This window comes from Dipodomys merriami, unplaced genomic scaffold (genome assembly GCF_024711535.1).
Source record: "Dipodomys merriami isolate MVZ:Mamm:240054 unplaced genomic scaffold, mDipMer1.0.p SCAF_2, whole genome shotgun sequence".
Taxonomy (NCBI): domain Eukaryota; kingdom Metazoa; phylum Chordata; class Mammalia; order Rodentia; family Heteromyidae; genus Dipodomys; species Dipodomys merriami.
The window spans coordinates 20761920-20786320 of NW_027203381.1; the positions used below are offsets into that span (position 1 = coordinate 20761920).

Sequence of the window (24401 nt, forward strand, 5' to 3'; positions counted from 1 at the left end):
TTGAGCTGAAGAGCTGAGGGACAGCGCCCAGGCCCAGAGTTCAAGCCCTCGACTGACAAAACACCACCACCACCACAACAACAACAAAAATCTACTTATATGTTTTATGTTAGGTTTATAACTTCTCATTATTTCCTAACCCATAAAAGGTTTTAACTTTTTAAATACCAAAATACAATTGTCTGTGTTGTCACATGTTCCTAAACACAAGGGAGTTTATTCTTTTATGATTTTCAACAGTCTGTTTTAGGACCTTCAAATTTTCAATGCTTAATGTTTCCTTTTCAAATATATTCTGGAGCTGGGAAGGTGGCTCAGTGGTAGAGCGCTTGCCTTGCATTCATGAGGCCCTGGGTTCGATTCCTCAGCACCACATAAGCAAAAAGAAAAAAGCCAGAAATGATGCTGTGTCTCAAGTGGTAGAGCACTAGCCTTGAGCTGAACAGCTAAGGGACAGCGCCCAAGCCCAGAGTTCAGGCCCCACGGCCAGAGCCAAAAAAAAAAAAAAAATCAAATATATTCTACAGAAAAAAAAATCTGAGTCACAAAAACAAAGCAATTTACCAAACCTAACTTTTCCTCTGTTGTGCTTATCCATGACAAATTTATCTTTCAAATTAGACTAAGAGAAGCACAACATTTTAAAAGTATACAAAGTAGTTACACAATTTACCACATCCCCACCTTGATAGTACTGGGGTTTAAACCTAGGATGCTGCAAATGCCAGGTAAACATTCCACTATTGAACTATAGCCCCAGAAACTTTACTATGAAACAATGTTTTGCTAAATTGCCCAGGCTGGCCACAAATCTGTGATTATTCTGTCTCAACCTCCCAGGAAGCTGGGGTTAAAAGCATGTTCAACCACATCCAACTTTTGTCTACTAAACAGACCAGAAACTTGACTCCCAAATTAGGTGGAACCATACATTACAGTTGTTCTCACTGTCAAAGGAAAGAGGAAAATATTGGAGATGAGAAGCTTAGAAGTACAGATTTTTGGCAGCAGACACACAGCTTAAAGCCCTGCCTACCCACTTAGCTGTTATGACTCTGATCCATTATTTCACTCCCCATTTCTTCATAAATTATGTCTGGGATAAAGAAGGCATAATAGAACACAACACTGTTCCAATACTGGCCCATTGCCCCACTTATAAGCAGCACTGTCCCACTTGATCACCATGTTTGCTTCCTCTTTCATGTATACGTCTCTGCTGCATAAACTCTGCATTCAGGAAGCCTTGATAAGGTGGGTATGGTGCTCACACCTGTAATCCTAGCTACTCAGGAAGCTGAGATCTAGGGATCAAGGTTTGAAGCCAGCTAGGGCAGGAAAGTCCTGAGATTTTCCTTGGAGCTTTCTTTGGAACACTAGCCTTGAGCACAAAAGCTCAGGGTCGGCACCCAGGCCCTAAGTTCAAGCCCAAGGACCAGCAAAAAAAAAATCTTAGATGAAACATCACAACTTCACTTGGTGCCACATTCTGTTTAAACATGAACCCAACTTGTTAAGTAAATGCTTTGCTAAGAATAAGTTATATGAGATCATCACAAACACAGATTTTGTATTTTTGTTTGAAGTGAAATGTTAGCTTTCATGTATTCATATAAATGTTTGTCAAAACTAAATAGATACCATTTTGGATTAGCCCATATTTAGTATCATCCTTGCTTACACAGCATTTCCACTTAACACAAGTGTTGTTAGTCTCTCATTATAGTCTAGTGGAAAAAAAAAATCTAGAACTGGAGGTCCTCTTGTACCCTGGAGACACTTAGGAACAAAATTCTTTTATGCTCCTCTATCCTTCTCTAACACTCTAAGACTCAAGAAAAGGTAGAATCATGCACTGCTACATAGTTTTATTTTCTATGATTATAGTATCACAACAAATTCCAAAGAGAATTACCTCATTCTTCTCTGCTATACCAGGTCTTTTTAATACCCTAAATAGAAAAAATCTTCCTGGTTGCTGCTGAAGGACACCAGAGGATCATGTTCCTTAGCCCAATGCCACTACCTACAACATCAAGAAAAAGGAATGCTGGTTGTGGTGCCACACATCTGCATTTCCAGCACCTAGGAGGCTAAAGCAGGAGTACTACAAGTATAAGGCCAGTCTGTGTTAAATAGTCTAAACTACCATCTCAAAAAGAAAAAGAAAAACAAACACAGCAGTGGTTCTCACTAGACACTATATTGAAAATGAACTATAGCACTCGTGGGTGGGGACAGGAGTGAAAAACTGGGAGAGAGCAAGAGAAAGGGTGATATTGACCTAAAAGAAATGTACTCATTACCTGACTTATATAACTGTAACCCCTGTGTATATCACTTTTATAATAATAAAAGCTTTTAAGAAGAAGGAAAAAAGAAAAATGTGAAAGGGAAACACATCATAATCAGTCTCAAGATACTGAGATTTGAAAACTTTTGATCTGAAGAAGGGTTCTTAAATTCCTAGTCAAAGCCAGGCACTAGTGGCTCACGCCAGTAATCCTAGCTACTCAGGAGGCTGAGATCTGAGGATCTCGGTTCAAAGCCAGCCTGGGCAAGAAAGTCCGTGAGATTCTTATCTCCAATGAACCACTAGAAAACCGGAAGCGGCGCTGTGGCTCAAGTGGTAGAGTGTTCACCTTGAGCTGAAGAGTGCTGGGACAGCGCCCAAGCCCAGAGTTCAAGCCCCACAACGGACCAAAAAATAAAAATAAAATTCCTAGTCAAGGAACTTAAAAAGGGAGGATGTGTGTAAAAAGAAAAATATATAAGAAATATATAAGAAGATAAAGAGATAACTAGAAATGAAATACAACAATATACAAAGAAATTTTATGTTTAGCAGTTAAACCATTTGTTACACAAAAAAGTAAAATTGAGCTCTTTTCCATTATATTCTATTAATGTTCAACCTTTATCAAATTTCCACTATCAAAATAAAGTTCTAAGAATTATATTTATCCTTCAGTCACACTGATAAATTACTGAAAAGGTATTTATGAGTGATGAAGAGTTTGGCTAGCATTTTGAAGGAATAGACTCAAGACTTTCAGAGTAGTTAAAATATTGACCAAAAGAAAATGACAATTTAACACTTCATCACCAACTAGAAATAGGACAGTTACAAATCAAGTGAGTTTATTCAAAAGATAACTTAGAGCCAGGGGCTAGTGCTCATGCCTGTAATTCTAGTTATTCAGAAGGCTGAGATCTGAGGATTGTAGTTCAAAGCTAGCCCAGGCAGAAAAGTCCATGAGACTCTTATCACCAATTAACCACAGGAAAAAAAAAGCTGGAAGTGGGGCTGTGGTTCAAGTGGTAGAACACTAGCCTTGTGCAAAAAAGCTCAGGAATAGCACCCAGGCTAAGTTCAACCCCAAGTTCAATTCCCCAGAAACAGCATGCGCACATGTGAACACTTGAGCATGCATGCACACACATATACGCAGATGACTTAGGTGATTTACCTGGATATTTTAAGAGAACTTAGAAATAGAGAGATAGACATTTGAAGAGATCATTATGACTGATTGCTTTGAGAACTTTGATATATACAGAACAAAACTTAAATAACTGTACTACATAAAGGAAGAATGCAAAAATCATGTACTAGACTAGTAAAGACAGAGAAGTTTACATAGCTTGCTAAAGTTTCAACCATTTCAACCCCTTGATTACTCAAAACCTACATTTTACCATTTTCCTTAATAGGATAACTTAGTAGAGCTTATAAAGGAAAAGATTCTTGACCCCTTTACATACATAGTTTAATTTTACTTTTTCAATATAGCAACTATAAAATAGAAAGATCCAGAAACCTCACATAAAATATATTACTTGAGGGGATGGGAAGGTGGCTCAGTGGTAGAGCGCTTGCCTTGCATGCATGAGGCCCTAGGTTCGATTCCTCAGCACCACATAAGCAAAAAGAAATAAGCTGGAAGTGGCACTGTGGCTCAAGTGGTAGAGCGCTAGCCTTGAGCTGAAGAGCTGAGGGACAGCGCCCAGGCCCAGAGTTAAGGCCCCACGACTGAACCAAAAAAAAAAAAAAAAAAAAAAAAAAAAAAAAAAAATATATATATATATATATATATATATATATATATAAACTTGTTATTCTAGCTACAAACTAGTACCATTTGTTTCATAGAAAGGGTTTTTTACTCAGGAATAATTAATTTGAACTACTGGTTTGAAATCACTAAGATAACACTGTCCTCAAGGGAGTAACAAAAAATATTTTTCAAACTTTTTATTAATCTGAAGTTACACTTCAGATGCACAAGATGGGTAAAAGATAAAAAGAAAACTAAATAGAGTAATTTAATAACATTCTTTCCAAATCCTAAAAACATTATTGATAAGAAGACTTAATTACTAAGGAATATACTTTGTAATAAATAATCCTTCACTTTTTAATGACACCTACTTTGCACTATGACAATTTAACACAATATTGAAAATATTTACTCAATACTAGTACACTACTAGTTTGGTACAAATTCCCACTAATGTCCCTCAACTTGAAAGAGAATAAAAACATAAGAAAAAATTCATAGAAGTACAGAAACTGAAGTTTTTCACGTAATTCGTAATTTGTAAGTTTAGATAACTTATAGACAAACTAATAGGACAAGTTTTTCATCTATGTTATGATTAAAGGCAATATGCAAATGCTTTGGGGAAGATTTTGAATGAATTTTTCATTGAGAAAAATTTTTACAGAACAAGTGATAAATTTAACAACAAATTAATTTAAACTAAACTTACATAATAAATGTGTAAGTGTAGTAAAGTTGTTGCAATTGCTCTGATACTGTATTTTCTGACATGCAGCACACCCCAAAATTTTTTGCCATGCCCTCATTGTACTATTTAGATAATTTTTAAAAGAAAACTAAAAAAAGCAAATTAAGCAAGTAAAATTACAACTATTTTAGGAGGTCACCTGTTAAGGTAACTTGCCCATATGGTAATCCTAAAAAGTCTATTTGCCACCTGTACCATAAATTTAATGCTACCATCAAAGTAAAGAGTATATTAAAAATAAAAAAGATGGGGCTGAGAAGGTGGCTCAGTGGTAGAGTGCTTGCCTTGTATGCATGAGGCCCTGGGTTCGATTCCTCAGCACCACATAAGCAAAAAGAAAAAAAGCCAGAAGTGGCACTGTGGCTCAAGTGGTAGAGCGCTAGCCTTGAGCTGAAGATCTGAAGGACAGCGCCCAGGCCCAGAGTTCAGGCTCTATGTACGACCAGACCCCCCCCCCTGCAAAAAAATAAATAAAAATAAAAATAAATAAAAAAGATGATCAACATGGCCAAAGTAATTAGTATGAAAACAGAGTAATAAAACACGTTTGGTACTAACTCATATTGTTTCAAGAACAGTAAGGGAATGTGAAAGAGGGGGTTAGATTGACTGGAACACATTTAATATGTGTTGAAATGTCACAATAAAAACCCCTTTACACAAAAAATGTATTAAAAAAAGGTATAAATTATAAGTAATATTAATTTAGGGTCTTATGTTCAAGAAAAGACTTCACATGTTATTTTTTCATTAACAAGTAGCCTTAGATTTTTTTTTTTTTTTTGGCCATGGAGCCTGCTCTGAGCCTGGGTGCTGTCCCTCACCTCTTCAGCTCAAGGCTAGCACTCTACCACTTGAGCCACAGCACCACTTCCAGCTTTTCTGTTTATGTAGTGCTAAGGAATCGAACCCAGGGCCTCATGCATGCAAGGAAAGCACTCTACCACTGAGCCACCTTCCCAGCCCTGGACTTAGATTTTGCATACAGCTCTAATGGAATAAATTATGTGTAAATCAAAGATATTTATACCCACAAACCTTTGCTGTTTAATCTATGTTATGTAATAAAAAATAAAGCAAAATAAATTAGCTCTCACCTATTCTTTGATTCAGTCTGCTAGTTAAAATTTTTAAGTGCACACTATTTAATTTTTTAAGAAATGTGTTTACTGGGACTGGGAAGGTGGCTCAGTGGTAGAGTGCTTGCCTTGCATGCATGAGGCCCTGGGTTCATTCCTCAGCACCACATAAACAAAAAAAGCAGGAAGTGGTGTTGTGGCTCTGGTAAGTGCTAGTCTTGAGCCAAAGAGCTGAAGGATAGCACCCAGGCCCAGAGTTCAAGCCCCATGACTGACAAAAAAAAAAGAAAAAAAAAGAAAAGAAAAGGAAAAGAAGGAAAAAAAACAGATTCATCATAATTGATTTTTTTTGGGGGGGGGGCGTTCTAGAGCTTGAACTCTGGGCATTCTGAGCTCCTTGTGCTCTACAAACGTGAGCCACAGATCCACTTCTGGCTTTTTCTGTGATTAATTAAAGATAATAGTGTCAGGACTTTTCTGCCCCATCTGGCTTCAAATCACGATCCTCAGATCTCAGCCTCCTAAGTAGCCAGATTACAGGTGTGAGCCACCAATGCACAGATATATGTGGGTATCTTTATCTCTAACTTTAGAAAATGAATGAGTATCAATAGCCTGAATTTAATATAATTTAATAATTTAATATAATTCTAATATAATTAGAAATTATAGGAGCATATGGCATAGTTATCTGCCTTCAACCACTTGACACAAATTACATTAATGAAAATCAGAATTACTTCAGAATTCTAATGATGGGTATGCATGTCCAAATATACACATCCCTGAGATTAGACACAACTGTGACTTGAAAACAACCACAAGAATCCAGATGAGCTTCTAAACTAGAAAAAATCAAATATTGATTTTAACTTCACTATTTGTTTTCTAAATTAAAAGTTTAAGGTTTTAATTATTTCATTTCAATTATACACATAAAATACACATTGATAAAGAGTCATTATTATCTATTAAGTGACTCAACCAGATCATTCTAATCTGCTGGTTAAATTCTCTTAAGATGAAGGGCAGTGTCAGTGGCTCCCGCCTATAATCCTAGATACTCAGGAGGCAGAGATCTGAGGATTGAAGTTCAAAGCCAACCCAGGTAGAAAAGTCCATGAGATTCCTATCTCCAATAAAACACTAGAAAACTGCTGTAGCTCAATGTCCAAGGGACAGAGTCCAAGCCCCACAACCAGAGGAAAAAAAACAAAATCTCTTAAGATGATTAAGTATTTAATGTCCTAGAACACTAAACTGGCACAAAGTGGGCAGAAAACAGGCTGCAGACTGATTACTGAAAATATATCCAAGTTTATTTTTTTTTGTTAACAATACTCAGTAATTTTTAAATGAAATTACTTTTTAAAAATCTGTAGCTTAGTCCTTTTAATTTTCACTACCATGAAAAAAGCCAAAAATAAAAATTATGATAAACAAAAATTCTATATGCTCTTATTCAGGGAGATGAAATAGTCTACATAAAAGATTTTAACTCTAGGGGCTGGGAAGGTGGCTCAGTGGTAGAGCGCTTGCCTTGCATGCCTGAGGCCCTGGGTTCGATTCCTCAGCACCACATAAGCAAAAAGAAAAAAGCTGGAAGTGGCGCTGTGGCTCAAGTGGTAGAGCGCTAGCTAGCCTTGAACTGAAGAGCTGAGGGACAGCGCCCAGGCCCAGAGTTCAGGCCCCACGACCAACCCAAAAATAAAAAAAGATTTAACTCTAGCCAAGTGCCGGTGACTCATTCCTGTAATCCTAGCTACTCAGAAGGCTGAGATCTAAGGATCATGGTTCAAAGCCAGCCTGGGCAGAAAAGTCCCTGTGAGTCTTTTTTGTTTTTGTTTTTGCCAATCCTGGGCCTTAGACTTAGCCTCGGCACTGTCCCTGAGCTTCTTTGCTCAAGGCTAGCCCTCTACCACTTGAGTCATAGCACCACTTCCAGCTTTTTCTATTTGTGTGGTATTGGAGAAATTGAACCCAGGGTTTCATGCATGCTAGGCAAGCACTCTACCACTAAGCCACATCCCTAGCACTACCCCCCTTGAGAGTCTTATCTCCAATAAACCACTCAAAAACCAGAAGTGGCACTGTGGCTCAAGTAGTAGAACACTAGCCTTGAGCACAAAGAGGCTCAGAGACAACACCCAGATCCTGAATTCAAGCCCCACAACTGACAAAATAAACAACAACAAAAAAGATTTAATACTTAAATATTGAAGCCATATCTAGATTAGTGTTGTAGGCTGAAAATGTTTCCAGCCAGTATCAGCCTTTTACAGACAACAAATAAATTGAAACAGGGTACAGTATATCCTTCCTAAAATTCTTGGACAATAATGGTAGTTCAAAGGAAACAGGCACTTAAAAACTATATAAAAATATCATCATATGATCCTGAAGTAATTTTCACTTACTAGTATTAGTACTTGTAATCTCAGGAATATAAGCATGTCAGTAGAGAATAATTCAATAACCCACTGTACATAAGCACATTATTTTGAAGGAGAAAAATTTAAATTGTCTAAGAAAGATGTTCTCATTTTAAAGCAGAATCTATTTTCAAAACAATGATCCTGAAATCATTGAAACAGTAACACATTAGCTTCAAGGCACTGAGAAAATAAAAATGTTGGGAGAAAGCAAGGGAAAGGGTGACATTGTCCAAAAGGAAATGTACTCTTAACCTGACTTACATAACTGTATCACCTCTGTATATCACCTTTATTATTTATAATACTTTTTTTTGAGGGGGGGAGGGGGAGAGGGGGAGGTAGGGCCTGAACTCTGGACCTGGTTGCTGTTCCTCAGCTCTTTAGCTCAAGATTAGCACTCTACTACTTGAGCTACAACGCCACTTTGGGCTTTTTCTGCTTATGTGGTGCTGAGGAATCAAACCCAGGGCCTCATGCATGCAAGGCAAGCGCTCTATCACTGAGCCACCTTCGAAGCCCCTAAAAATATTTTAAAGAATAAAAGGAAATGAAAACCCCTTAGTTTCCTGTTCCTTCCTTTCCCCTCTCCCCATTCTAATCCCCTCTCCTTTCTTTTCTTTGTCTCTCCATGAGAACTACAGTTCTAAGCCAGTTCCAGCAGAAAAGTCTACAGGATTTTTTTCCTCCAAAATAACCAGCCAGACTAAAGGAATGGCTCCCGTGGTGGAGTGGCAATTGAGCAAGCAAGCCAAACAAGCAAGAAGCCCTAAGTTTTTTTTTTCAGGATATGTTTAGTGTACTAAATTTTTAATCATAACACAAAAAAGAATACTATTAAGTATGTGAAACTTTATGCATGCATTTAAAACTCATTAACATACTGGAATTAAGAATTTCTGTCTAAAAGTCTACTTCTAGTAAACTCTGTGATCCCATGATAAAGGTAAAAAGAATAAACTTCCACTGAAAACACTTTAAAGATCATAGGTTTGTAAAAATTTAGTCAAACACCTGTAATCCTAGCTAACTCAGGAGGCTGAGATCTGAGGATTGTAGTGTGAAGCCAGCATGGGCAGGAAAGTCCATGACACTATTCTGTCCCATTAACCATGAAAACACCTTAAGAGAAGGTGTGGCTCAAGTGGTAGAGCACCTGCTTTGAACAGAAGGAGCAGCAACCAAGCCCTGAATTCAAGCGCTAGTACCAGCACATACACACACAAAAATTCATTCAGTCATCCACAACTCTTCCTATTTTTCTGATATAAAGCCATGTATGTATGCATTTTTATGCGTATATGTACACATATACACAAATATATGCACATGCGTGTACCTACATACACATAAAACATTCCTATATATTTTATGGTAAAAATTCTTGGGGTTCAAACACATCTCTACTGGTTAAATATACAGTTCAAAAAACTTGACAATCATTATGTAGTAAGAGAGGCCATCAGTCTGATTCATCAAAGTACATTTGTGTATGTATAGATAGGCATATAAATATGTATAAATATACACACACATATATACAAAAATACACATTTGTGTAATTGGCTGGCTTTATTTTGTTTCAATTTTTGGAACCAGGTATCACTACGTAGCCCAGGATGACCTGGAACTCATGGGCCCGTCTCAGCCTCTTTAAGTGTTAGGATTACAGGCACATAACACACTATGCCCAGACAAGTTACCAAAACATATTTTTTAACAAGATTGAAAACATTAACAAGTCTTCCCCCAAAATTAACTCCCAATTGTTATAAATCAAGTGTTGACAGAAAAAAAAAATCACAACTACTTTTCCATTTGAAACTTCTTAGAAAAGAGGAAAGTTCAACTGACTATTATGGTTTAATTGCAAATTCCAAATATTTAGACACAAAACTTAATTAAAAAAAAAAAAGTTGGGCACCGGTGGCTCACACCTGTAATCCTAGCTACTCAGGAGGTTGAGATCTGAGGATCACAGTTCAAAGCCAGCCCAGGCAAGAAAGTCCGTGAGACTCTTATCTCCAATTAACCACCAGAAAACCAGAAGTGACTCTGTGGCTCAAGTGGTAGACCACTTGCCTTAAGCTAAAGAGCACAGGGACAGTGCCCAAGCCCAGAGCTCAAACCCCACGACCAACCAAAAACAAAAACAAACAAACAAACAAACAAAAAAACCCAGTAGTGTGATGAAATCTCCCACCATCTAGTTCCCTTGTAAATCATTTCCTTTGTCCAATGTATCCACATTATATATATGCTACCCGACACCTAGAACCTCTGGTTCATCAGATTGAGTTTCAGTATCACAGAGGTTTTGTTCAAATAATCCTTACATAATAGCCCAACTCTGTGGCAATGCCTACATCATTTACCTCCCTTTATCTCATCATGGAGGCACTGTAGTATTTCATATCATCACAGAAGGGTGAATACAACACAATAAGGTATTTTGAGAGAACTCACTCATATACCTTCTATTAGAGTGTAATTCTTCTGTTTTATTGTTGTTAATCTCTTACTGTACCCAATTTATAAAATAAACTTTAGAATAAGGATCTATGTACAGAAAAAGAAAGTCTAAAGCTATGTGTCGGTGGCTTGCACTTGTAATCCTAGCTACTCAAGAGACTGAGAGCCAGAGGGTTTCAATTTGAAGTCACACCAGGCAAAAAGATGGCAAAACTCCATATTCCAAACAAACCAGCAAAACACCAGATAAGAAACATGAGTCAAGTGGTTCAGTGTCAGAGGAATAAAAAAGCCTAGCAATCAGGGTCCTGAATTCAACCCCTGGTACTGGCAAAAAGAAAAGAAAGAAGAAAGAGAGACAAAGAGAGACAGAGATAAGCAAAGAGGGAACAGACAAGAGACAGAGAAGAATAGTCTAATATGCATCTTCTGGTATTCACTGGGGGGGAGGGGGGTCTTAAAACATATCCACTGCCAATAAAGGGGAAACCATTATACTATTTTTCTTGTGAATGAAATCAAACTGCAGCCTAATCAGCTTTCCCCTACACCAAAGTTGGCACAGAGTAAATATTTCCTCAAGAAAATCATATATTCTGGGCTGGGAAGGTGGCTCAGTGGTAGAGCGCTTGCCTTGCATACCTGAGGCCCTGGGTTCAATTCCTCAGCACCATATAAGCAAAAAGAAAAAAGCCGGAAGTGGCACTGTGGCTCAAGTGGTAGAGCGCTAACCTTGACCGAAGAGCTGAGGGACAGCGCCCAGGCCCAGAGTTCAGGCCTCATGACCAGACCCAAAAAAAAGAAAAAAGAAAGAAAGAAAATCATATATTATTCCTATATATGCCTATATATGCTATTTAATATTATAAATAACAATAAATAAATTAGTTCACTAAATGACATGGAAAATTATATTAAAATGTTCATGTAGTACATCTACTCATGATCTTCATAGGGGAATTACATGATTTAAATCAGAAGGGAGTCAACAAAACTTTTGAAGAATAAATGCTAAGAGATTAACTTGTTGCCTATTTAGATTTACTAAATTTTCTCTTTTTTTTTTTTTTTTTTTTTAAATTGTTGGCCGTGGGGCTTGAACTCTGGGCCTGGGCACTGTCCCTCAGCTCTTCAGCTCAAGGCGAGCACTCTACCACTTGAGCCACAGTGCCACTTCTGGTTTTCTGGTGGTTTATTGGAGATAGGAGTCTCACGGTCTCTCTTGCCCGGGCTGGCTTTGAACCGCGATCCTCAGATCTCAGCCTCCTGAGTAGCTAGGATTACAGGCGTGAGCCACCAGCGCCCTGCGGTTTTTTTTTTTGTTTTTTTTTTTTTTTGCAGGTCCTGGAATTTGGACTCAAGAGCCTAGGCACTGTACTTGAGCCTCTCTGTGCTCAAGGCTAGCGCTCTACCACTTGAGCCACAGCACCACTTCTGGCTTTTTCTGTTTATGTGATGCTGAGGAATCAAACCCAGGGCTTCATGCATGCTAGGCCAAGCCACATTCCCAGCCCCTAAATTCTCCATTTTTAATTTTACTTATATTTTTGTCATGAAAAAAATGAAGCAATGGTAACTGAAAATGTTAGGTCCTTGGGAATTCTAATGCATTGGCAACATTTCCACAAGTCATGTAAGAATCAACAAAGGAAACTGGGAGCAGATAGATCACGCCTGTAATCCTAGCTACTCAGGAGGCTGAGATCTGAGGACTGCAGTTCAAAGCCAGCCTGGGTAGGAAAGTCTATGAAACTCTTATCTCCAAATAACCACCAGAAAACCAGAAGTGGCACTGTGGCTCAAGTAGTAGAGCACTTACCTTGAGCTGAAGAGCTGAGGGAGAGTGCTCAGGCCCATAGTTCAAGCCCCACAACCAACAAAAAAAAAAAGGAATCAACAAAGGGTTGCTGTGGCAGTACTTGGGAATCAGGCACATAAGCACCTGGTTGGGTAATAGGAGAAATTCTTTGGCTAACTAATCACATTTTAGATCCCCTGGTTCCACCAGTGTCAAGATGAGTTAAGTTTTCCCATTCATACACAGACTTCTCTCTATATCTCAGAAAAAGTTTATCACACAGAGTTCAACAGCCCTGTCAAGTAATCTTGAAATTTCTCTGGGCAGTACTTCAGAATCCCCAGCACAACTGAAGCCAGCTTAAAAGACAGAGGCCATTTGATAAATATCATTAATTCAGAAAAGTATTTTTATTAAAACATGCATACTCGGGAAAATGGCAAAAACATTGCTAAGACTGATAGGTACAGAATTGATATTCAACATTTAAATTCTTCAACCAAACAAAAGTAAGCTATTCAAAGACTAAACAACTAATATTATATTATTACCCTTTCACAGCTTCAATGAATCTGCCTCTACCTTACTGGTTTCAGCCTTTGCTGAACATAGAACCTGGAGTAGTCTTAACAATAATGAAAAATCAATGGTTTATAAAGCAAAAGGCCATGAGTTCAAAGGCTACCCTTCCAGGGAGGGGACACAAAACAAAACAAAAACCTAGGGTAATTTCAAGGCATCAGGATTCTTTAAATACTTTGTTTTAAAGTTCAGATATTTTAATATACAGCCTTGAGAACCTTGAATATTTTAACTGCTTTGATTTAAAAATTCTAAAAGATTAATTCAGCAACTGATCAGTAATCATTACATAGTAATTCTCAGCTGACTGATTCTCATCAAAAGCTCTAAATTTATACTTTGAGATTTAAGTTTAGAAATATAGAGATTCCAAGTCAGCTCAGGCAGAAAAGTCTACTAGACTCCATCTCAACAGAAGAGACTAGAAATACACACCTATTGTTGTCCGGAAGTTAAAAAAAAAAAAAAAGTACAGTGATTCAGTAGCTCGAGGCAGGAAGTAAAACCCTATCTCAAAAACAACCAGTGGAGCTGGGCACTAGTGGCTCATACCTGTAATCTAGCTACTCAGGAGACTGAGATCTGAGGATCCTAGTTTAACACTAGTCTGGGCAAACAAATCCAAGAGACTCTTATCTCCAATTATCTAGCAAAAAATTAAAAATAAATAAAAAATAAAAACAAAACAGTAAATGGAGCTGTAGTTCAAGTGGTAGAGTGCCTGCTTTGAGCATAGAGCAAAGCAACAGAACAAAACACTAAACTGAAACCTCAATACAACCTCCTCTCCCCAAAATAGCTCCATGTTAAAAATATATATATATACTATGAAAAACAATATAAAAGATGTATAGAATCTAAGTATATCTCTGGGTCAGCTTTATACAAACCCCAGTCTGTATAAACCTCAGTGCCCTATATGCTATGTCATTAAAAAATGATTCTGTGGTAAAATGTGGGATATGCTACACATTATATATTTTCCCTGTGGAAAAAAACATTAATGGCTTTAAGCTGTCTTTGCAGTCACGAAAATTGTTCACACATAATACAGGATAATTCCAAATGTGAATATGCAGACAGCTATTATAATATCCAGTACAAGAGTATTTTCAAAGGACTCCAGTTTAGGATCTGATCCTGTATACATGTACTGTTTATCATGGTACTAGATCATCTTTGGTTTGGGCCTTTAACAAAGTAATAATATGCTCTGCATTCTCAGGGACCTATTAAATATATTATCTCCTCAGACCACTCTTTACTATACCATCTAAAATAACTTTTATACCCCAATCTCAGTCACCTTTATCTCCTACATGCTGCTTTATTATTATTCCTATCATATATTTCTACCTGGTAGCAAAGATAAATTCATCTACTGTTTGTCTCCTCATGAAAGATTAAGTTTTACAAGAGAAGAGATATTCACTACTGCATCTCCAATATTGCATACAAATTGCAAAAATACTTGATGAATAAGTGGTTGTATAATCAGTCAATCTTGGCCGATACCATCTACCTTTGTCAGAAAGTCTTATAGAACAGTATTATGAATTGCTCTATCATAATTATTCTAGGGTATGTACCTCATGGCTCACTTTATACTATATAAAGGCAGTTTATGAAGATACAAAAGAATGTCTCATTATCAAGAATAGCTGTAGACACTGAGCTGGGATTGAGCACCCAACTGCCTAGCAAACATGAAGCCTAGAGTTCAAACACAGTATCCCACAAATAAAAGAAAGCTGCAGTTACTAAGAATCATGCTACACATTTTTTCTATGCCTAAAAAGTACATATTTTGGCTCAATTCTACCTATTAAATAAAAAAAATCTCATGAACAAAGACCCATTTCACTTTAATTTTACCTTATTCCCTTTTTTCAGGCTACTCTTTCCTGTTCATTTTTTTTTTTTAAGACAATTTCATTATATGTAGAGATCTTCAAGAGAGACATCCTTTTCCCTGGTGTAGTATGTTTACCTTAAGGAAAAATCAGACTATATAGAATATCTATATTATGTTTTGGTCTTTGCTATGAAGCCCAAGCTGGCCTTCCTGGTTCAGCCTCTCAAGAAGCTGAAATTACACACACTACCATGCCAGGCCAAAACAGAATTTAAAGACAGTCAAACTTTAAGCCTCATTATATGTGCTATGTAAATACAAGTATAGGACAAAAAAAATCAGATGGTAACTTTGATTTGCTTTAAATTCTGGTATTACTAATTTCTCAATGAATACAAAACTAGGCATTTAAAAGGTGAATTCAAGAGCAGGTGCTGGTGGCTCACACTTGTAATCCTAGCTACTCAAGAGGCTGAGATCTGAGGATCGTGGTTTGAAGACAGCCTGCGCAGGAAAAATCCAAGACTCTTATCTCCAATTAACCACAAAAAGCTGGAAGTGGATCTGTGGCTTAAGTGGTAGAGAACCAGGCTTGAGCAAAAGAGCTCAGGTTCAGTGCCCAGGAGCCAAGTTCAAGCTTCAACACCAGCATACAAAAAAAGTGAATTCAGAAAATAGTATGAGAAAATTTATGTTGAGAGCAGTCAGACAAAATGCAACCACATATCACAGTAAACACTGAAAAGCAAGGTATTAATGTGGCCTTAAAATAGGATACAATTACACATTTTCAAACCCTACAGGAGTTAGGATAACAACAAACCATAACAATAAATGACTACTCTAGGGTGATAATGACCTATCATTATAGGTTTATCATTGTAAAAAAAAATGTACACTTGAGTGCAGGATGCTGATAGTCAGAGGCTGTATATAGAGACAAAGGTATATGAAAAATTTGCTCAATTTTTCTATGAATCCAAAACTGTTCTAAAACAATAAGGCATATTAGACAACAACACCAGGGATTACATTTTCATTTTAAACACAGACAGGTCTGTTTATTAACCCTAAAATATATCCTATGTTGAGAAAAAGACATATCAAAAGCAAAGCTTATGCTTCTGCATATACAAAGTTAATATAGGCACTCACTTAAGAAGATAAGCTAGAAAAAGCAGGCTGAAAATACCTTGGTTTTTTAACATGGGAAATTGCCACAGATACCCGTAAGACTTCAAGGCTTATAAATTTAACACCCAGATATAACATACAAAAAAAGCACATTTAGCCAACACATGCTTTTAAAATAATCAGTTAAATGGAATTAAGAGGTGTTCATGCTTGTTCATTACCGCAGGACTGTGCATATTGTATAAATAATATGATTTCTAAAAACTAGATGCCATTATTTAGAACTTGATATCCATTAGTAGTAAAAGCACTCAAATGACCCACACTGCTAGTTTCATAATTTTTATCTAGAGACTTAACATATTTCTTCTCTCTCTCTCCCCCTCTCTCTTTTGAAACTGAGTCTTTCTATATTACTTAGGATAGCCTGAAGTCTAAGGCTGAAGAGTACCCTGCTTCAGCTTTACAAGGAGCTGTGTCTGTAAAGAAATGCCACAGAGTCCCAGTTCACGTATCACTTAACTGAGCAGTACATAGCCCTGGCTGTTCACTGTCATCATCTAAGGAGCTTTAAAAAATACTGATGGCAAAGCCAGGTGCCAGTGGCTCATGCCTATAACCTTAGCTACTCAGGAAGCTGAGATCTGAGGATCGCAGTTCAAAGTCAGCCTGGGCAGGAAAATCCATGAGACTTTAATCTCCAATTAACACTCAGTAAACCAAAGTGGTGCTGTGGCTCAAAGTGATACAGCACTAGCCTTGAAGCAAAAGAGCTCATGGACAGCACCCAGGCTGAATTCAAACCCTATGACTGACCAAGAAAAAAAAAAAAAAAAGCTGATGACAAGGATGGTATCCCCAAAATTTTGTATTAATCAGGCTAAATGAAACCTGGGCATCAGAAGTTTGCAATGATTTTTAAATATATAGCTAGATTTAAAACTGCACAAAATTTATCTGCCTGGCTTGCATTCACAATGCTGAAATAGTTTTACCTAACTGCTCTGCTTCAATGCTATCAGTATATTGAGGGGTTCTTCTAAATACCAAAATATAACCATTCCAAAAGGGCAGACATAGGGCATTTATCCACTGAGAGTATCACTTCATATTCAACCCAGTGGGGATCAATTTCTGTGCTTCATGACATTCTCAATGTGAGCTAAGGGGATTAGTTTACTCTTAGTCCCCACTGTTTAAATTAATATTAAAGCTTTCCTAAACAATGAAATCGCCAATAGGCTAAGAATTCACAAATTAAAAGGGAAAAAATCATGTGCCAGAAAGAAAATGTGCGAAGAATATGATAAACTGCATACTGAAAGAATATAAATGGCCAAACATGATTTTTGAAATTCACTAGTGATCAAATGTACTTATTACCTTACTTAAGTAACTGTAACCCCTCTGTACATTACTTTTTGACAATTAAAAAAAAATTTAAGTAAACTTAACATATAATTCTTTCCCCAAATCAGCAACACAGGGTCATGCCTATGAGGCTGAAATCACGGTTCAAAGCCAGCACTGGCAGGAAAGTCTGTTAAGACTCTCATCTCCGATTAACTACCCCCCCCCAAAAAAAAAAAAAAAGCCAAAGTGGGGCTGTGGCTTAAGTGATAAAATGCTAGCTTTGAGCAAAAAAGGCTCAAGAACAGTGCACAGGCCAAGTTCAAGCTCCAGAACTGACACAAAAGAAAAACCTAGCCATAATAGAACTAATGTACACATAAATAAACCCTTAAACTCCTGAAATAAACAATAGATTTTTTTAAGTAGTACAGTGGTATACTGTCAAGACCTCTAAGAGTTCTTACCCTTTCTAATAATATAAATGTAAAATAAAAATGTCAAATGACCAACATTAGGGCAGCTGTTTTTAGTTTAAGCCATCAAAATGAGAATCCTAGAGATTATTTACTGTTTTGGTTAAAAACTCTAAGAAAGACAGAAAAATACCCAGTATGACATATTTCATGGGAGGCAACATATTCAAATGTTAACAATACTACTTTTTAAATGTTTTGAATTAGGCACTGGTATCTCATGCCTTGTAAACCTCACTATTCAGGAGACTGAGATGTAGAAAATCACAGTTCAAAGCCAGCCCAGGCCAAGAAGTCCACAAGACTCCATCTCCAAATAACCAGCAAAAAGCCAAGCTGGACGTGTGGTTCAAGTGGCAGAAGTTGTGGGGGAGAGAAGGTATTGTTGTTTTTAATTTCCACAAGAATCCCACCAAGTATAATCATCTCTACTGCTGGGGGAAAAAACTGTGGGATAAGATAACTTGTGATGGGGCTGGGAAGATGGCTCAGTGGTAGAGCGCCTGCCTTGCATGCCTGAGGCCCTGGGTTTGATTCCTCAGCACCACATAAGCAAAAAGAAAAAAGCCGAAAGTGGTGCTATGGCTCAAGTGGTAGAGCACTAGCCTTGAGCTGAAGAGCTGAGGGACAGCACCCAGGCCCAGAGTTCAGGCCCCACAACTGGACCCAAAAAAAAAAAAAAAAAAAGATAACTTGTGATGATGCATTTCAGTGCATAAATATTTATGGTGAATAATGAGGGTTGAGACCAGGCTCTCAGTGAGGCTGGGCTGATAACCACATCAGATGGATCGAAAATTCAGGTGACCTTTGAAAGCTGTGCTCAACACTTCCTGAAACTCTCAAAAAAGAAAAAGAAAAAAAAGGCAAACCAGCTGTTGCATATTGTTTTGGGGACCTCAGTCTGAATAGGTCATTTATATGGCAGACAATCAGAGCACACAAAAGCAGGCTATCACAGTCAAGATGAAATAAAGCTACCTGAGGTTCACTGTATGCTATAAAAAGTTAGTTTCTGGAAAAACTTTTTTTTTAACCATCTATGTTTCACTGATATACATGTCTGTTCAGCGAATTCTTGAACTGAATGAAATCTAATGCTCATTATTCATATTAACTAAAATCAAAATCCCACAGCAAATTTTACAGAGCTAATTTTACAGAGTAATTTTTACAGAGAAACTGGCCCCTCAATGAAAATTAGCGCTCCAATCATAAATTGCAGATATAAAGCATACAACCTATGGAGATATTCAATAAAATACTTGCATACTAATGATAACCACCAGATAGTATTTTTACATTAATTCACTATAAATACTGTAAGTTAACTATAAAATATTCTTTTTGCTCATCTCTAAGTCCTCAAATCAAAGTCTGCCAGGATTATCTTGGTATGTACCTCCAAATACTTAAAACATCCATATAGTTCCAAAGCTTCAAGAAGAAAATGGTATAGTGATAATACTATGCTGCTTGTCAATTGATTAAAAAAAAAAACTTCAGAAATATCTGTTGCTTAAGACATCAAAATAAATTAGTAAACATAATCATGCACTGTATTAGTCTGCATCATTATTTGCACTCCTTAAAAGAAAATACACTGAGTGTTAACTAACTTGGAGTACAGTACATTCAGGATAACTCTTTCAATTTTTAAGCTGTTGCCAAACAAAAGTTTATAAATAAAGCATTTTCTGAATTACTAAATTGGTTGTACCTTGATGAATCAGTATAATAAGAATCTCAGTTTTTACTTCGCCACTTGGTTTCCATTCTGTGTAAACAGCTGGAGATTCTCTTAGGCACATCCAGTTTAAGTTCATCTGAATGTCCATGTTGTTGCACTCAAGTCAGTTCATAATACAACTTTTCAACAACTGCTGTTTCTATAAGGGTGTATGTGCCTCCCCTCTTGCCCAAAGTCATAATGGGACCCAGAAAATTAAAGTAAACATGATTGTTATATTCAAAACACATGTCACAACTTTTCAGACATAACAATATGGATAGTTGACCTGAAATTACTAATACTTTAACTCTAGGTTGTTCCATATTTGCTGCTTTGAATAATTATTACAACATTCACATCTGTCTTGTCCAAATGGCACCTCCACAAACAGCATAGTTCAGAGGCCTTATCTTAAACTAGCATCTGATTCTGTATCATTACCTCAGAAACAGCTACATACTTTCAAAAGTCAAAATCATATTAGGTAGTATAAAAAATAGAAACTAAATTATAGATTCAGATTAATTTACTTTGGTGTTCAATTTATATACAATTCGTAACAGATGAGAAACAGAACATTGATGTTTCCGAAGTATAAAACAATGGTCAAGGTGGTAAAATATAAACAAAGCACAAAAACCGATTTATGTAAGCCAAATAGGGAGAGTGTGCATAGACACTTCTTATGTCACCTCTACAATGGAATTCTCTATCTTTAAAGAGAATTTTGTTTATACACACTCTCCCTTTCCACAAAAAGGCAAAGTGTTCAAGTGGTGAACACTATTTAATACGTAGAATTAAGTACGTTATCAAGAAGTCCATTATATCTTGATTAATAAATAAGAACAGGGTAGAAGAACACAAGAACAATTTACAACTGTTAATAAGGCTTAAAAAATACTAACCATAAAACTGAAATATACCTAGAACCTGCCTTAGAACAATTCCAAAGTCTGCTTCTCTCATAAATAAATTCTCTACTAATAATTGCAAAGAAATTCAATAGTTATTACATCAGCAAAAAGTATAACTAAAGACTTCTGAAACTCAAATTTAATATACTGATGAGACTTTTATTATAAGTTAAACATCCTTAATATTTTTTAAAAATCATTCTTGTTACTGAGTTTTTCTTCATTTGGTTTAATTAACCAATATGATTTGTCTCAAATTATCTTGTTATATCAGCAATATGCTGTTTTATGTGTAGAAACAGAAATTTTCAGAAAACTAGGGGAGACGAAAGAAGATAGTGAGCTATAAAAATTTAGAAAACCAAACACTTCCTCCTCTTTAATACAGCAATATACAATGTTGTCATAATCTATTAAACGTCAGGTGGTTTGCAAAACCTTCCTCATCATGTCTTCAATAATGAGACCTCACCACTTAAGAGCCATTTTTCTTCTGCTATGAATCTGAAGACTGCCTTTGCAGTATTACAGTGTCAGATGTAATATTAAGGGGAAAGCAGGTATACCCGACATCTAATAAATATACTATTCTCATACCAGTGAGAGCTAGAACACGCAAATTTCAGATAATTCTAAAGCTTAGGGGACATAAAAAAGAACTTTGGGGGGGAAATTCTTTCCAATGTAACAATTTAGGATTAAAAAATGTGCAATAATGGTAACTATCTTATCATTCATTTAATTGTGTGGGAAACTCAACTGTTTTAAGAAGAATAATTATTAGGAAGCTTTAATAAAAGATAGAAAGTGTTATTTCAGACACCAGAAGCTCAAGTGCAGAGGCCATATGATAAAGCAAGGTGCCTATTCCTGAGGAAAACATACTTAATAGTAATGCTGAACAGTAAATATTAAATTTAAGCAGTGCTACAAAGGCAATATACGGGAAGTTCAGGAAATGTTACAAAGAAAAGAGACTTGTGAGAAATTCCATTACTTAAAAATAATACTGCCCCTATTATTAACCACTTATTTTATTTGCTTTTTGTTTTTTGTGTTGTTGTTTTTGTTTTTTGCTGATGTGCTAAAGTGCACTGGAAACTTTAGAACACATTTTATTTTTTGTTTTGAATTATTCGTGTCTAGTTTATAGACTGCAGTCTTCAAATTTATATACAGAGCTGCAGGTCTCCTGGATTTTTTTTCCAAGTGTCACTCATCTAACTGAACCTGACAGCTGAGAAATGCTATCCGATGCTTTACAGTCAGTTTAAAAAACATCCTCTACCTGGTATCTCTGCAGTGATTGTCTTGCTGCTCCCTGAAACCTCTTCATCATCATCTGATGAGCTTGTGCTTGAGTCACAAGTCAGGTCACTATCACTGGTACTACTGTCCTGTAGCAGATTGTACTTCTTCCTTGCAGCAGCCTCCCTCTTTTGCCTCAGTAGTCTGATCCTCTCCTTGTGCTTTTGGCTCCGATGACCTTTAACTTTGGCAACTCGGCCATTCTGTTTATCACTGGATTGCCGATTTTTCTTAGCAGCCATAGTAGATGTTTCACTTTCGGAACGGGATCGCCTAGACTTGCGCCCAACTGTGGCACCAGATACTCCTGAAGGGTCTCCTTCTACTGCTGTTTCTGTTTGGGAGGGTTCATTCTCTTCTGCAGAAGACAAAGTATCTGAATCAGCAAGGTGACCACTAGAGGAAGGGGAAAGCATGCAATGATTAGAGGAGTCACTCTCATAGACTCGGCCAGTTGTCGGCTTGTCGCTCTCTGTGGATGCTAACTGAGACTCAGAAGAGTCCCTTCTCAGTTCCATCAACAAGCAGGGCATTGAAGAAAGAACTGTAGAATCTGCTACACCATCTTTCTGAACTTGGGATTCCAGTTCTACAGATCCATCTTCTTCCTTGGCTGTCTCTTGTTCAGAGGTTTTTGGTGGGACTTCAGACTCAATGAGTTCTTCAACTTTTCCCACTGCCTCCTCCATCTTCATTTCAGAATTTCACATTAAATCATGGAGCAGAGTCTAGGAAACGGTATCAAGGATGCAACTGGAATCCTGTATGAAAACACATGAGATCAATGAACAGAAATGGAAGATTAATTAACACAACAGACCAACTTTTCTAAGGAGTGACAAAGGTTACTGCTATGTGGCTTAGTGGTTGAGTGCTTGTCTAGCATGCATGAAGCCCTGAGTCTGATGCCTCATTAACACATAAACAGAAAAGGCCAGAAGTAGAGCTGAGGCTAAAGTGGTTGAGTGCTAGCCTTGAGCAAAAGAAGCTCAGGGACCGTCTCTGGCCCTGAGTTCAAGCCTCAGGACTTGGTAGGGGGGAGAAGAAGAGACTTTACAAATTCAAAGGATTTATCAAATCCTAGCAGACTTCACTATCAAAACTGGCACAATATTATTTTTCTTTTACTAAACTTGCAAACCCAGCAAGTAACCAAGTTAAAGATTTTGAAGTTTACAACTTGAAACAGAGCTAAAGAGGTAGCTCAGCAGAAGAGCACTTGTTTTGGACAAAAAAGGCTTTGGGGTTCAATCTTCAGTACCAGTAAAAATAAAGACTATTTTAAATAAAGTACTCAAGAAAGGAATCTCCAAAAACATTATTTTATTTAAGATGTATGCTTGATTTTAATACAAATGAAAAGAATGCCTCAAAGAGAAAGCCAATGGGAAAAAAAATCAGAAATCAGTGGATAGGAATAAATTAATCATTACAACCCTACTTTCCAAACCTGCCAGAGTATAATACTCAGTATTTCATTTGCCTGAGGAAAGACTGCAAGGGTAGAGGTTTTTTGTTTGTTTTTCTGTGTGTTTTTTTTTGGGTCCGGTGGTGGGGCCTGAACTCTGGGCCTGGGCGCTGTCCCTCAGCTCTTCAGCTCAAGGCTAGCGCTCTACCACTTGAGCCACAGTGCCACTTCCGGCTTTTTTTCTTTTTGCTTATGTGGTGCTGAGGAATCGAACCCAGGGCCTCATGCTTGCAAGGCAAGCGCTCTACCACTGAGCCACCTTCCCAGCTCCCAGGGTAGAGGTTTTATACCCTGGTTTTATGAAACTTTTGGGGATGTGAAGTCTTGGTTCTTAGTACTCTAAAATATTCCTCTCACATGAAAAAAAAAAAAAAAAAAAAAAGAACCTAGTCAACAAGGGTGACATTGTCTAAAAGGAAATATACTCGTTACCTGACTTATGTTACCTCTCTTATATCACCTTTTTAATAACAATTTAAAAATAAAAACTTTAAAAAAATATATAAAAAGACTACAGGTGGGCTGGGAAGGTGGCTCAGTGGTAGAGTGCTTGCCTTGCATACATGAGGCCCTGAGTTCAACACTTCAGCACCTCATAACCAGAAAAAGCCAGAAGTGGCACTGTGGCTCAAGTAGTAAAGCACTACTAGCCTTGAGCTGAAGAGCTGAAGGACAGCACCCAGGCCCAGAGTACAGGCCATACAACCGACCCAAAAAAAAAAAAAAAAATCACAGTAATTATATGGATCAAATCTGTTGTTCCCTAAATAGCAGCTGCTAAACAAGGAAATTAAGAGAAAGACCAGTGAGATGTTGGTGGCACAAGCCTGTAATCCTAGTACTTGGGTGCCTGAAGCAGGAGTATCCTGAGTTCAAAGTCACCCTGATCTATTTAAATCTATCTTAGAGAAAAGACAGGCAGGCACCAGTGGCTCATACCTGTAATACTAGCTACTCACTAGGTTGAGATCTCAAGATCATGGTTT

At 37.2% G+C, this 24401-nt stretch overlaps 1 protein-coding gene across 5 annotated transcripts in view; it reads right to left on the bottom strand.

Moving 5' to 3' along the window:
* The window catches only part of Ark2n (arkadia (RNF111) N-terminal like PKA signaling regulator 2N), an 87451-nt gene that overhangs the window by 29486 nt on the left and 33564 nt on the right, over positions 1-24401 (bottom strand). For all 5 annotated transcript variants that reach the window (XM_070029225.1, XM_070029223.1, XM_070029227.1 and 2 more), the window contains exon 2: positions 21928-22708. In XM_070029225.1, coding sequence (XP_069885326.1) covers positions 21928-22642 — 715 coding nt within the window. In that variant the 5' untranslated portion in view covers positions 22643-22708. The remainder of the gene's footprint in view (positions 1-21927; positions 22709-24401) is intronic.